The 16,158-nt window shown below is 44.8% G+C and overlaps 1 protein-coding gene across 1 annotated transcript; it reads left to right on the top strand.

Annotated features, from left to right (window-relative positions):
* The first annotated feature begins 4,844 nt into the window (after positions 1 to 4,844).
* Positions 4,845 to 9,645, top strand: LOC142915946 (uncharacterized). Its single transcript, XM_076061576.1, has 2 exons — positions 4,845 to 4,906; positions 7,367 to 9,645. The coding sequence occupies exon 2, from the start codon at positions 7,377 to 7,379 to the stop codon at positions 8,286 to 8,288; it is 912 nt and encodes a 303-aa protein (XP_075917691.1). The 5' UTR covers positions 4,845 to 4,906; positions 7,367 to 7,376; the 3' UTR covers positions 8,289 to 9,645.
* The last annotated feature ends 6,513 nt before the right edge of the window (positions 9,646 to 16,158 follow it).

Consider the following 16,158-nt stretch of genomic DNA (forward strand, 5'->3'; position numbering starts at 1 on the left):
TATGGTTTCTCCAATGTAACTACTACCACAGAGGCAACTTAGTTTATAGACACCAGGATACTGTATGTCCGGAATCACATCTTTTACAGACGGAACCAGATCACGGATTTTATGTTATGTGTTGAAACGGACCTGGATCTTGTGTTCATTCAAGATTTTGGAGATCTTTTTTGTGATCCCCGCAATGTAGGGCAAAGTGATGGTTTTGAAAGGCTCCTCAAAAGGGTCCTTCTTCATGGTTGCAGTGATAGCTTTGCGGATTGTGTAGTCAGAGTAACCATTAGCCTTAAGAGCTTGGTGTACGTGCTTTAGTTCACTGGCTATGTGTTCCTGGTCGGATATGCATTGGGCTCTATGGTGCAGAGTCTTGATGAGGGAATTCTTCTGGGATGGATGGTGGTGGGAATCCTGTTTCAGGTAAGCATCCATATGGGTAGCTTTCCCCTAGACAGAGTGGCTCATTGAACCATCTATTTTTTTTTACCAATTCCACTTTACAGTAAAATTGTAGACACGGCACAATATATATTTCTGAATCTTTATTTTTACCAACATTTAAAAAAATATTCTCCCTTAAGTCAAAATTCTGAAATATTGGATTTTTTACAAAGCCTTGTGAATTCACCTTGTGAACAAGTTCAATTTGTGCAAATATATTTTTTCAAACGTATAAATAAAAAAAACTGCTTAAAACTATCAGCTCTATGTTTTCAAGTCAATACAGTTTGGGTAGTGAATAAATTATAGTCTAAATAAGCTACACATGACGAATTGTAGGCAATTATAGTTATAATCAAAGACATTTTTAAACAATCACGTGGTCCCTGTAGTCGCCGTTAGAGACACAAAATATGCTTGAAAACAGTTTATCAACATATATGAATACATTTATTCTAATAAGCAGAGTTAATTTCCTATTTATGGCATGCCAGTTACGTGTCAGTTTTCGATATCAACATCACCTGACACGTGGAGCGATTTAATTGTTTCATCTCCCCACTGGGCATCCTCTCGGATGACCACCTCGCCGCCCATCGGCATCACTCGCCCCCGTCGCGCCCTCCACCGTCACCCTCAACTCCACCCGCGGTGTTTTCAACACTGCCTGGTTGGGCACTGGAACGGTATCCCAGACAGTGCCGGATTAAGCTCGTGCGGGTCCTGTGGCATGTATTATAAAGGTGCCCAAAATAAAATAAACACAATTATTAAAACGTAAAGTTTACACATCTACCGGGTCTCCACTTGACTTTGTATTGTCTCGGAAGTCCACCCACACCTCCACTTCCACAAACTGCTGGGAGTTGCCTCGCTCTGCCTCACAGTCAGAATTCTCCTCCTGCTTCACGTTGCCTCCATCGATGTGAAGGTCCCATTTTGGAGTTGAATCTTCATCTTCACATTTCACCTTCACTTCTTCGCTCTTCACTTCTTCACATTTCACCATCACTTCTTCCCTCTTCACCATCACTTCTTCCCTCTTCACCATCACCTCTACATATTTCACCTCGATACCTTTAAAAGTGTCCAAGCTGGGATTTTCTTCCGGTTCTTGTTTAATGAGGGATGGGCTCATTGCGGCACTTTGACTTTCACAAGCTGATTTCAGACTCCACTCCTTGTGGATCTTCTGATGCTTCTGTGTTCTCTGGTGTACTTGAAGATGTTGTTGCTGTGAAAACGTTATCCCGCACAGAGTGCACCTGAAGGGTTTCTCTCCTGTGTGTGTTCTCTGGTGTGTTACAAGAGTAGATGACTGTGCAAACGCCTTCCCACACACACTGCACTTGAAGGGGTTCTCTCCCGTGTGTGTTCTCTGGTGTGTTACAAGAGTAGATGACTGTGCAAACGCCTTCCCACACACACTGCACTTGAAGGGTTTATCTCCTGTGTGTGTTCTCTGGTGTATTACAAGAGCAGATGAACGTGGAAACGCCTTCCCACACACACTGCACTTGAAGGGTTTCTCTCCCGTGTGTGTTCTCTGGTGGTCTACAAGAGTAGATGAATGTGCAAACGCCTTCCCACACACACTGCACCTGAAGGGTTTCTCTCCTGTGTGTGTTCTTTGGTGTGTTACAAGATTATATGAATGTGCAAACGCCTTCCCACACACACTGCACTTGAAGGGTTTCTCTCCTGTGTGAGTTCTCTCGTGCCGTGTGAAATCTCCAGTACGATCCGTGCTGTATGCACACCGGTCGCATTGTTGACTTGTCCTACCGAGCTGCGCTGAGCGCATTTGCTCCATCAGACCAATTCTGTGGAGGAAGCGTCAGAGGAAGCGTCAGCTGCAGACAGAAAAAAATAATATCCACACCATCTACACGTCAGTATCGAGGCACAGAGGAATGCATATATAGTCACATGTGGCTTACACGTCTATACTTCAAAATGAATACTCACCAAAAACTCCGAGCACAAAAGGAATATTTATGAGCGCTAAATTCAGCTGACATAGCAAAGGGTGTTGAAAACAATACTATTTGTGTTGGGCAGAAATGCATAAATTAATGTTCAATCGCAACTTAGAGGTGTGAATCCAGGCTCAGATGTCCTTAAATGCTGGGATGAACAGTTCCGACTTCAGCTGCACGTGCGTGCTGTGTTAACTTCCTGTTCCATTCTTATAAAGAGTTCCAGAGGAAAACAAAAAATAACTATTATGATATAACCTCCGTGTTCAACAGAGTTAATAGACGTTACTGCAAACACAAACTGTACACTGTCACTGGGTAAACAGGCAGTGGCGTGTCTAGAATCATGCCTGGCCACCTTCATCTGCTTGGCATGAATGCTTCCTCACTCCACCAAATAATTGAGGATCAACGAACATAGCCGAGGCTAACTGGAGTTTGCGTGTCTCTCTCCGTGGTGAGATGTTAACTACCTCACCTGGTATACAGGAAGTATACCAGGCCGATAGACATTGACACACGTATTCTTGTTTCTTTCAGTAAAGTTACGTAGATAGAAAATAACAATAATTGATAATACAATTACATTAAATAAAGACCACTTGTGTTGCGATCAAAACGACATGAGTTTTTTTGCTTTATTTACATTTATTTTTCTTGTTATTTTCATTTAATTTTCTATCTACGTGACTTTACCGAAAGAACCAAGAATATTCATTCCTGCAGTCACCAAAGTTTTGAGTCAAAACATTCACACACGTTGACAAAGCCTCACCTTGTGTTGTTGTGGGCAGGTCGCTTCTGATAACAAGAGCGGTATAGCAGCTCAAGCGGGCTTGGTCTGCTAACAAAAGAACGAAAGTAAAAACTGCGTGAATATTGACAATAAAACAAAGTTACAAAGTGGCGAGCCGAGTGAAGACGAGTTAAACTTAAGAGAGATAATTAAAGTGAATGCAAATCAGGCGAGGGCAGGAGGCAAGGCCCCGGGTGGCTAGGCCCCGCGTTGTAAAGTTCCAACCTGGACATCGATTCCCATGCTCGCTGCTACTCAACTGACATCCCTACGAGAGAGAGCGAGGCTCTACCTTGGTAAACAACAACAACAACCACCACCACAACGACCACCACAACAACGATGAGAATTTCTCACCTCGGATTTCAGTGCAAGCGCGCACACGGCAGCTTCCTGTTGTTACCTCGCGACAGCAGGAAGTAGTATGACGTCACTTCCCCCCCACGAGCGGCTCTCTAACTGAATAAATTATATGCTTAGTTTTTTCGGTAAAGTTACGTTGAAGAGAAACAACAAAATAATAATATATATTTTATATTTATATTATAAGAATATGAATTACTGCAGTCACGAAAGCTTTAAATCAAAATTTGGTTAAATTATGTTAATGAGGCCGGCCCAAATGTCGAGGGATGGGGGCGTGGGCGCTGAACCCGTCGCAATAAACTCGCGACGGCTTTAACGGACACATTATGTTAATGAGCTACCAGTCACTGGGCGTAGCTTTGCCCAAATAAGGATTGCAACTGGACCGATATCGGCAGTGACCCAAGCGGAGGTGACGTCACGCTCAAGAGCGCGGTGGACGGGGGTGGGGTGAATACCTTGGTGACGTGAAATCACTAGCGAGGCTCACATGAAATTGACTTTTCCAAGACAGAGGTTCTTTGTAAGCCATCTGGTTACCATGAGAGATTCGTTCATGAGGCTATCCACATATACAAGCACAGAGACAATTTCAACCGAGAAGATGGATTCTGGCTTAGCAATCATTGGAACGATTTGATAAACCATTTCAGGTCTTAATTGATTATTCACGCTTACAGTGGCTTTCAGACAGCATACATTAATTTTTCGTCTCCCCCCTTCTCTTTTCAGAACATAGATGGACTAGTCCTTCTAAATAAACTGCCAAATCGCTGCGCGTGGCGCTAACGTTTAAATAAATAAATACACCGTTTAAAAATAAATAAATTTATGCAAACCGACACACCTGATGACGACCGTTTGTGTTATGGTCAAAACGTCATGAGAATTTTTATTGTTTTATATATATTTTATTATTTTATTGTTTCCCTTCAACGTGACTTTACCGAAAGAGCTAAGATTACGGAATATCATTTGGATCATTTTTTTTGTTACTCAAGATGAGATTTCTGATATTACTGCGTTTTTTAAAATATTTACATAACCAATAAAAATTTGTGTTTTTTTTTATGCAGACCGCGCCAATGCCAACGCGAGTGTTTATTGTTGATGGTGAGTTTTGTAAATCCGTCGTACGGTAAAAAGAATAAAGTTTTCCCCGAAAAAAAATAAAAATCTCTCCGCCTTGGAGCCAATCAAGTTTCAGTTTCTCCCCTCCCACGTGACGCGGAGTTTTCTGGCTCCTCCCCCTCCTCGCTCGCCGCCATTTTGAGAGTCGTGAGGGAGGTGAAGCCTGCGGCCTTGACAACGACGAAGATTCACCAGGGTCAGTGACAACCTCACACTCACACACTGTGACAACCTCACACTCACACACACACTGTGACAACCTCACACACACACTGACAACCTCACACTCACACACACACTGACAACCTCACACTCACACACACTGACAACCTCACACACACTGACAACCTCACACTCACACACACACACTGACAACCTCACACACACTGTGACAACCTCACACACACACACACTGACAACCTCACACTCACACACACTGACAACCTCACACTCACACACTGACAACCTCACACTCACACACTGACAACCTCACACTCACACACACTGACAACCTCACACTCACACACTGACAACCTCACACTCACACACACTGACAACCTCACACTCACACACACTGACAACCTCACACTCACACATTGACAACCTCACACTCACACACACTGACAACCTCACACTCACACATTGACAACCTCACACACACACACACACTGTGACAACCTCACACTCACACACACTGACAACCTCACACACACTGACAACCTCACACTCACACACACTGACAACCTCACACACACACTGACAATCTCACACTCACACACACTGACAACCTCACACTCACACACACTGTGACAACCTCACACTCACACACACACCGTGACAACCTCACACTCACACACACACTGTGACAACCTCACACTCACACACACACTGTGACAACCTCACACTCACACACACTGTGACAACCTCACACACACACACTGACAACCTCACACTCACACTGACAACCTCACACTCACACACACTGTGACAACCTCACACACACACACTGACAACCTCACACTCACACACTGACAACATCACACTCACACACACACACTGACAACCTCACACTCACACACACACTGACAACCTCACACTCACACACACACTGTGACAACCTCACACTCACACACACACTGTGACAACCTCACACTCACACACACACTGTGACAACCTCACACTCACACACACTGTGACAACCTCACACACACACACTGACAACCTCACACTCACACACTGACAACATCACACTCACACACACACACTGACAACCTCACACTCACACACACACTGACAACCTCACACTCACACACACACTGTGACAACCTCACACTCACACACACACTGACAACCTCACACTCACACACACACTGACAACCTCACACTCACACACACACTGACAACCTCACACTCACACACACTGTGACAACCTCACACACACTGACAACCTCACACTCACACACACTGACAACCTCACACACACACACTGACAACCTCACACACACACACTGACAACCTCACACTCACACACACACTGACAACCTCACACACACACACACTGACAACCTCACACACACACACTGACAACCTCACACACACTGACAACCTCACACACACACACTGACAACCTCACACTCACACACTGACAACCTCACACACACACACTGACAACCTCACACTCACACACTGACAACCTCACACTCACACACACACACTGACAACCTCACACTCACACACACTGACAACCTCACACACACACAGGCTGACAACCTCACACTCACACAGACTGACAATCTTACACACACACTGACAATCTCACACTCACACATTCTGACAATCTCACACACACACAGGCTGACAATCTCACACTCACACACACACTGGCAATCTCACACTCACACACAGACTGACAATCTCACACACAGACTGACAATCTCACACACACACACACTGACAATCTCACACTCACACAGGCTGACAATCTCACACACACACTGACAATCTCACACTCACACAGGCTGACAATCTCACACACACACTGACAATCTCACACTCACACAGGCTGACAATCTCACACACACACACACTGACAATCTCACACTCACACACACACTGACAACCTCACACTCACACACTGACAATCTCACACTCACACACACTGACAATCTCTCACTCAAACACAGACTTACAATCTCACACTCACACCCTGCCCCAACACAATTAAGGCTGCACACGAGCAGGGCCGGATTAAGATTGTGTATGGCCCTGTGCTACACTTCACGTGGCCTTCACGTGGCCTCAAGGTGCACATGGCCTGGCACAAGCGTCGTGGTGACGTCACCACCACTTAGTGGCGAATGGCATTTGTTGTTGTTGTTACTACAGGTACTTTGAGACCCCCAGTAATATTCCCAAAAGGAAAACAAAGTTAAAGAACAATACAATTTATTTTTACAAGGCTAACGAGAAAATAAATTCAGCATTCACAACTGAAAAAAACTTTTTCTCTTAATCTCTGGAGGCCCTCCAGCTGGCGGAGGCCTCTGGGCTGCAGTTCCTAAAGCCCCCACGCCTCAATCCGGCCCTGCACACGGTCGATGCTTGTCTCTGTAGTGTGCGTGTGATTTTGTGTGTAACGTGTAAGGTTTATCTGCAGAGTCGATCGCATGGAGAAGTCCTCGACAGAGCCCGGTGCTAAAAGGCACCAATGCGACCGGTGTACCTACAGCACGGATCACGCTGAACACATGAAGCATCATCAGAGAACACACACGGGCGAAAAGCCATTCCGGTGCACCGTGTGTGAGAAGGCATTTGCTTGTTTAACAAATCTAAAAATTCACCAGAGAACACACACGGGCGAAAAGCCATTCAGGTGCACCGTGTGTGAGAAGGCATTTGCTTGTTTAACAAATCTAAAAATTCACCAGAGAACACACACGGGCGAAAAGCCATTCAAGTGCACCGTGTGTGAGAAGGCATTTGTGCATTCATCATATATTCGAATTCACCAGAGAATGCACACGGGTGAGAAGCCCTACAAGTGCACTCTGTGCATGAAGGCATTTACTCGTTTAGAAATTCTTCAACATCATCAGAGTACACATACAGGCGAGAAGCTGTACAAGTGCACCGTGTGTGAGAAGGCATTTCCCTATTCAAACTCTCTTCGGATTCACCAGAGAACACACACGGGCGAGAAGCCCTACAAGTGCAGTGTGTGTGGGAAAGCATTTTCCTATTCAAACTATCTTCGGATTCACCAGAGAACACACACAGGCGACAAGCCCTACAAGTGCACCGTGTGTGGGAAAGGGTTTATCGCGTCAGGACAACGAACGATGCATGAAAAGATCCACGAGAGGGTGAAATCTACTTGTGAAGGCCAAAGTGCCGCTGCCATGAGTCCATCTCTCATAAAACAAGAACCGGAAGAAAATGACAACTTTGCTACGTGGCCAGGAGTGATGGTGGAGTGTGAAGAAGAGATAACGGTGAAGCGTGAAGGTCAGGGTTCGACTCGAGGTGGTGACCTCCTGGTGGATGGAGTCAGCGTCAAGCGGGAAGAGGAGAACTGAGACTGTCGCTTGTGATTGCCCGGTCGCTTCTGAACACATTCTCCTGCGGAGGGAGCTAGTAGGAACGTTGGGTTGCCCCATCAATGGCCAGGGTCAACGGCGGCGCGACCATGTGGTGTATTCCGCAAATATGCCCCACTGTGAGGGCTGGCACAAGCCGGCGTGAGTAGGTTAAACGTTGAGTTTTATAAGGGCACCACGGGGTGACCAGCCCCTCACCACCCAGCCCCACCCAGCCCCTCCCCTCTCCACCCAGCCCCACCCCTCTTATTTTTGGATACACGACGGACGGACAGACACAATAATCCCCTGTGGGCTGGTGGTGTAACCAGGAAGTTCCTACCAGTAAAAGGGGTCGTGTAGCTCAGTCGGCATTACTGGGAAAAATAACCATTTATTTGTCTAATCTTGATTTGAAGCTTTCGTGATTTCTTTGTCTATTAAACTGGAAAAGGACTTTGGCCACATTCCAGGGAACCATTTGTGCTCCGTTTTTTTTTGTTTGGGGGGGGGATGTTATCGATTGCGTAAATATAAATATATACCCGGTGTGGGTTGTAAACATCGCCCCCTAGGGAGACAAAGGCGGTCAGCCGTGGTGCTGGCTACCCACCCCCTTGAGTGACATTCGGGATGTGTTGCTCGCTAGTGTATAATGTAGCATAGACTCACATAGAGACCCAGAGACTCATCACGCAGATACCCATAGATTAATCACACATACCCATAGACTCACCACGCAGAGACCCATAGACTCATTACACAGAGATCCATAGACTCATCACACACAGACCCATAGACTCATCACACACAGAGACCCACAGACTCATCACACAGATATCCATAGACTCATCACACAGAGACCCATAGACTCATCACACAGAGACCCATAGACTCATCACAGAGACCCACAGACTCACCACACAGATACCCATAGACTCATCACACACAGAGACTCATAGACTCACCACGCAGAGACCCATAGACTCATCACACAGAGACCCATAGACTCATCACACAGAGACCCATAGACTCATCACACAGAGACCCATAGACTCATCACACAGAGACCCATAGACTCATCACACACAGAGACCCATAGACTCATCACACAGAGACCCATAGACGCATCACACAGATACCCAGACTCACCACAGAGACAGTCGACTCATCACACAGAGACCCATTGTAATAAAATAATTGCATTGTGAAAATTCTAAATTTTTCTGAAATGTTAGTTGTGTAATGTAATGAACGATGTGTTAAAGTGTCATTACAAACGTGTGTGTTGTGTATTATTGTGATTGATATTCTTGTTGAATATGTATGTACATTATTATTTGCGGTTATGCATAAAGTTTATCACGACTTATTATCTTTCAGTTTACCTTGTGTTATGAGGTGTGGTTCAGAGGATGAGGATGGGAGAAAATCTGGGTCACGTGACCCTGATGGTTGAGGACCATGAGTTTCATCCTCTTCCTCGTCTGACTCAAGTGAGAATGATTCTGGTGCATCAGGAACCGGCAGTCCTTCTCCGTGGGGTCCTGGGCGTATAGCTGATGGAACGTTTGGATAATGCCCAGTCCACTTTTTATTATTTGACAAACCTTTCATAACTGGAGGCGCCATGCAGAAGTAACAATTGCCGAGATATGATCTGTTGGCTCTCTCCGAATCATTGGCACTGCAAAAGGCATAGATTTCCTGTTCAACCACTGGTGAAGATTCGTTGCACAAGTTTTGCGGTATAGAAGACAGTATATAAGGCTAGCGGTCACAAGTGGTAACAACAGGCTAGGTAGCAGAGAGGGGAGCGATATTGGATCTTCGGGAAGGTTCAAGAACCTTCGAGAGAGTTTGAGAAGTAGGGGGCGTGGCCAGGAGTGGGTGGATGGCCACGCTGGGGGTAAAAAGGGGGGCGAGGAGCGAGGTTCTGGGCTGCCGTGGGAGTCGGGGGTCGTTACTGTGTCGCAAGTCGTCGCTGTCGTAGGAACCCTCACCAGTCCGTGTGTCCCAGAGTCGTTACACGTGGATTGTGTGTGTTGGGTAGAGGGGGCTCAATAGGAGCAGCACTGGCTGGAGAAGAGATGGATCTGACGGGTGAGTGAGTGGATGGGAGAGTGAGTGAGTGGATGGGTGAGTGGGTGGGTGAGTGGGTGAGTGGGTGGATGGGTGAGTGAGTGGATGAGTGGGTGAGTGAGTGAGTGGGTGGATGGGTGAGTGAGTGAGTGGATGAGTGAGTGGGTGAGTGAGTGGATGGGTGGGTGAGTGAGTGGGTGGATGGGTGAGTGAGTGAATGAGTGGGTGAGTGAGTGAGTGGGTGAGTGAGTGGGTGAGTGTGTGAGTGGATGAGTGAGTGGGTGAGTGAGTGGGTGGGTGGGTGGGTGAGTGGGTGGATGGGTGAGTGGATGGGTGAGTGGGTGGGTGAGTGGGTGGGTGGGTGGATGGGTGAGTGGGTGGGTGAGTGAGTGGGTGGGTGGATGGGTGAGTGAGTGGATAGGTGATTGGGTGGGTGAGTGGATGGGTGAGTGAGTGGGTGGATGGGTGAGTGGGTGGGTGAGTGGATGGGTGAGTGGGTGAGTGGGTGAGTGAGTGGGTGGATGGGTGAGTGGGTGGGTGAGTCGCGTGGACTGGAGAAGAGATGGAGCTGACGCGGTACGGGAGGATGTGGGAGCTGAGTGGACATCTTCCCACGGCGTCTGGACACCGTGGAAGAGGAGGCCAAATACCCTGAAGGGTTCACTCGATTGGTGGTGCTATAGACAGGATTGGCCCCACCAATGGAATATGGAGTTTCCACAACTAGCTCAGAGGTGCTAACAGAGATAAGGACCACCAAACCCACATTTGAGCATTCGGTGACCCGTCAAATTTTGCTCAGAATGCTCAATCAGCAAGATACAAAATGTAAAGAGAACACATCAGAAGTTGTGTAGCGTATGCCAATAAGTCCTGTTTACCAAACCTACTTGGTTACAGAACTTAGAAATTATATTGTTTAGGTCCAGAGCAAGACCAAAATTAAGTTATAATGCAGGTGACCTTTTCAATAGTAAGGGAAAGTGTAGCTCTCATTCAAATCGCGGGTGTGCTGGAGACATGCAGGTGGCAAGGCCTTGGGCAAAGGCACAAAAATACCAGACTCAGAGCAAACAGCCAAGGAACAGGGAAAGCTGATATGCTTAGACAATGCAATTTGTTTTTTACGCAGAGATGGTTACAGTAAAACAAAGAGTGTAGTTGCTTAATCAATTTTCCAGTAGGAAACAGCCAGTTTCACCTTAGACTCCACCCTGATTAGCCAAATGTGTCTGAGCACATGTTTAATGTGCAGTTGTATTTTTGATTTTACTGTTTTTCTGAATGCTTAACTATTTATGTTCCGAACTGTAATATCGAAGCCAATACACAAGGCAGGGAAATTCCTACTGGCAGCAGATCGATGTCTTAATTAGTAAAAATGCCACAAGAAACACCACGAGAATATATTCTGGCATCTCTTCAAGAGGTCACACTTAACCAGCACATTCCTGTGCTCCATTAGAGCAGTTCAATGCGGGTCAGTCATCTGACATGTGCTACTTATATCTCACTCTCAGAGTTGGTCAAATCCAAATTAAGTGAAAAGAAAAATGCAAGGTGGCTCTCTGATGTAGGTGTAACAATGATGTCACTAGTTACACCTCGTGATTAGATGAATTGCCGCAATTGTAGTGAATTTAGCAGTGGTCTTGGGCCCATTGCATAAACATTCAGATAAAAATAATGCATTGTTTTCATATTCGATTCAATGCATGCTTAATTAAATGCGAAATCGATATTGATATCAATGGATCAATCCATCATTCCATTTTACTGTCTGTGATTAAAAACCGTGCTGGCTCATTCTAATGTGGGTATTAGCTACCCCAAGTGATACAGCCAACTTCGAGGGATGGATGAGTAAAGAATCCGCTTATTTGGCTAATCTTAGCAAAGGTCAAGGCAATCGTCGAGAAGACTTAAACCCGTCACCTGTCTCACCTGTGGAGTCACGCCGTGAAATAGGTGGCGTTGGGTCATTACAACGTCTTCCTTCTATTTAAACAGTAACATGAAAGTAATATATATACTGTACACAAGCAAGTGGAACAAATCTTGGCAAAAATTCTCAGCAATGATTATACTTGCATTGTCTTCAGTCACAGAAACAGTAATCTGAGATGCGCATTGAGTAATGGAAGGTGATTTAATGTTTTGAGCAAGTAATTTATTTCTTCAACAGATATAATTTTTCATACAGTTAGCTTGCAAAGAAAAAACACATTTTCATTTTGAACTCATCTATATTCCCGCATTGTGTTTTATTAGCATTATTGGTTTGTGCCTTTGAAATTAAAGCATTTGATTTACAATAAGGTATAACCTTCATTAAAAGTGTGCGCAGGGCTTAGAGTGAATAAATAAGGTTGGTTACTGTGTCCATACTCTTTGAAGTCTATGGGAGACTTTAACATTGAAGTCTATGGGAGACTTTAACATTGAAGTCTATGGGAGACTTCAAATTAACCATGGAAGTGGAGAAAGATGGCAAGCTACCATTCTTAGATGTTCTGTTTGAGAGGAGACCTGATGGCTCATTGGGGCAATCTGTCTACAGGAAACCCACCCACACACATTCCTACTTGAAACCTGATTCCCACCACCACCCAGCCCAAAAGAATTCCTTCATCAAAACTTTATACCATAGGGCTCATTGCCGTTTCGGACCAACACCACCTGACCAGTGAATTAAAACATGTACACCTGGCCCTCAAAAGGAATGGTTACTCTGACCGTACCATCCGCCAAGCTGTCTCTCCCTCCATACAGAAACAATCACTTGATACTCCGGTCAAAACCATCACACTTCCATATATAGCAGGCATTCCTAAAATTCTAAACAAACACAAGATCCAGGTCCGGTTCAATACAGTACACAGAATTCGTGATCTGATCCCATCCGTGAAGGATGTCATTCCTGATTTACAGTACCCCGGGGTTTACAAATTGAGTTGTACCTGCGGTGATTGCTACATCGGTGAGACAAAGCGACATGTCTCTGACCGAATTCGCGAGCACAAATCAGATTTGAAACACGGCAAAACGAATTATTCTGCCGTGGCTGATCACTGTTACAACGCTGTGGGGGATCACGATATAATTTTCTCCAATACCAAGGTTCTATGCAAACCCACGGGCTTTTATCAGAGATTTGTTCATGAAGCAATTCAGATCTACAAACACAGACACAATTTCAACCGAGAGGATGGTTTCAAATTAAGCAACCATTGGAAAGATGTTCTAAATCGAACTAAACATTAAACTAATTACAATGGTACAGTATATTTTTCAAGTAGTGGTACCCCAAACTTTCGCAGCTCTTATAAATTCCCTTTTCACACCATCAATAGGTAAACTCCCCCCCCACCCGCGCCAAACGGCACGTACACCACCTCTTTCCTAAAATCCGCCAATCAAATGCTAATTTTTATGCTAATTTCTTTGTCAGAACACCTTGTTTGCTCGCACACAGTTTAAAGGTCCGCTGTCTGAGCGTGGTTGTGCTTCGCTAAATTCTCCTGTTTGATGAGTACTAGGTGCCTCGATGAATGTATATGCTCTGACTTTAACATAGCTATTTCTGTGACCAGTTACAAGCTAATCACTCAGCTATTTCAATGCTAAATTCTATGCTAATTCCTTTGTCAAGGGGTACCTCTGCGGATGTGTATACTTTAACTTAGCTATTTCAATGAGCCATTTCAATGCTAAATTATATGCTAATTCCTTTGTCAAGGCGCTTTGTGTTTTTCTTCTCACACAGCTTAAAGGTCGTGATCTAAGCGTGGCTTCTCCCACTCCAGCGCTGTCCTCCAGACAGTCTCGTCCCTTCACCTGATGAAGGCCGCTTGTGTTGTGGCCGAAACGTCGTGATTTTTTGTTATTTTATTTTCACCTACGTGACTTTACCCAATAGAACCAAAGAGTATGGATCCTAGCAGTCACGAAAGCTTTAAATCTAGAATTTAACATTGAAGTCTATGGGAGACTTTAACATTGAAGTCAATGGGAGACTTTAACATTGAAGTCTATGGGAGACTTTAACATTGAAGTCTATGGGAGACTTTAACATTGAAGTCTATGGGAGACTTTAACATTGAAGTCTATGGGAGACTTTAACATTGAAGTCTATGGGAGACTTTAACATTGAAGTCTATGGTAAACTTTAACATTGAAGTCTATGGGAGACTTTAACATTGAAGTCTATGGGAGACTTTAGCATTGAAGTCTATGGGAGCCTTTAACATTGAAGTCTATGGGAGACTTTAACATTGAAGTCTATGGGAGACTTTAACATTGAAGTCTATGGGAGACTTTAACATTGAAGTCTATGGGAGACTTTAACATTGAAGTCTATGGTAAACTTTAACATTGAAGTCTATGGGAGACTTTAACATTGAAGTCTATGGGAGACTTTAGCATTGAAGTCTATGGGAGCCTTTAATATTGAAGTCTATGGGAGACTTTAACATTGAAGTCTATGGGAGACTTTAACATTGAAGTCAATGGGAGACTTTAACATTGAAGTCTATGGGAGACTTCAGCATTGAATTCTATGGGAGACTTTAACATTGAAGTCTATGGGAGCCATACTCTTTGGTTCTTTCGGTAAAGTCACGTAGTAGGTATAAAATAAAATAAATCACGACGTTTCGGGCGCAACACAAGCGTCCATCATCAAGTGGGATAGCCTTGGCCTGCTGCTGAGGCAGACTGTTTTATAAGTGCATATTCATGCACTTAATATCAGAGCAATATTAACAAGTATGAGACCATCATCAGCTCAGAAATATCCACCGCTGAATGAAAGCATTCCCACGCCAATACAATTCCACATGGTCTTTCGATGATGCTAATACCATCCATCTCATGCCTGCGCGTTATCGTTTCACATTACTCCACGTCCATGGTGATAATCCTTGAGGGAGTCATTTCTGCTTTGGCTACCATTCCATCAGCAGCCTTGACCATCCCTTAAAGCGGTGTGTGTGTCTTTCTCAAGCCCACTTCGGTGGTCTATCCTAGAACACGACTTTAGGCATGTAACACGTAATGTACAAATGTGATTATTTTTTCACAGCCTCTTTTATCTGTATCTGCAGTCACATCATTGTAAATTTTTATCAGTCTCTCATATTCCCCCCCCCCCCCCGCCAGTGTTATTTACAGATTCCGGCCATTTCACTCATATGTACAACCCGTCACGTCATTCTGAACACAAGTAGCTCAAGAATGATGAAAAGTTTTTCGCTTATAAAATGTTACATGGTAGCATTTGAGTATTTTTAATAATAAGTATTTTAATAAGGCACGGGATGCGATGTTTTACGTGCTACCTACTCTAACCTGCTCAGACCACATGAACGTCCACCGCTGACTTGTCAACGTGAGCATCCCCGTCCCCAACTCGGCAACAAAAGTGCCCTTACGGCTCTTCTGGTGCCTCAGGTCGCAGCTTATCCTCCACGGCATCACGCAAGGGCTTTGCTTCCTCCTCGTCGCAGAAGTTTAAGCCCCACCTGACATTTCTCATAGAGAAAGTAGACATTTTTTTTGTTCTAGATTTTAAGCTTTCGTGACTGCAAGGATTCATACTCTTTGGTTTTGTTCGGTAAAGTCACCACGCAGGTTGAAAAATAAAGAAAAATAAATGAGAAAGTCGACAGGTGGTTTGGAGGTGTAATGCTGCGTCAAATGACTGAGCCCAGCACCGCCGATCCTGGATTCAAACCCAGGCGAGCGTGCAAAGTTAAACCAGATTCTCAAGTGTAGCCAAGATGAAGAT

The sequence above is a fragment of the Petromyzon marinus genome, unplaced genomic scaffold (assembly GCF_048934315.1).
Source record: "Petromyzon marinus isolate PM22_M1 ecotype Great Lakes invasive population unplaced genomic scaffold, UKy_Petmar_22M1.pri1.0 PM_G_Scaffold_37, whole genome shotgun sequence".
In the NCBI taxonomy this organism is placed as follows: Eukaryota; Metazoa; Chordata; class Hyperoartia; order Petromyzontiformes; family Petromyzontidae; genus Petromyzon; species Petromyzon marinus.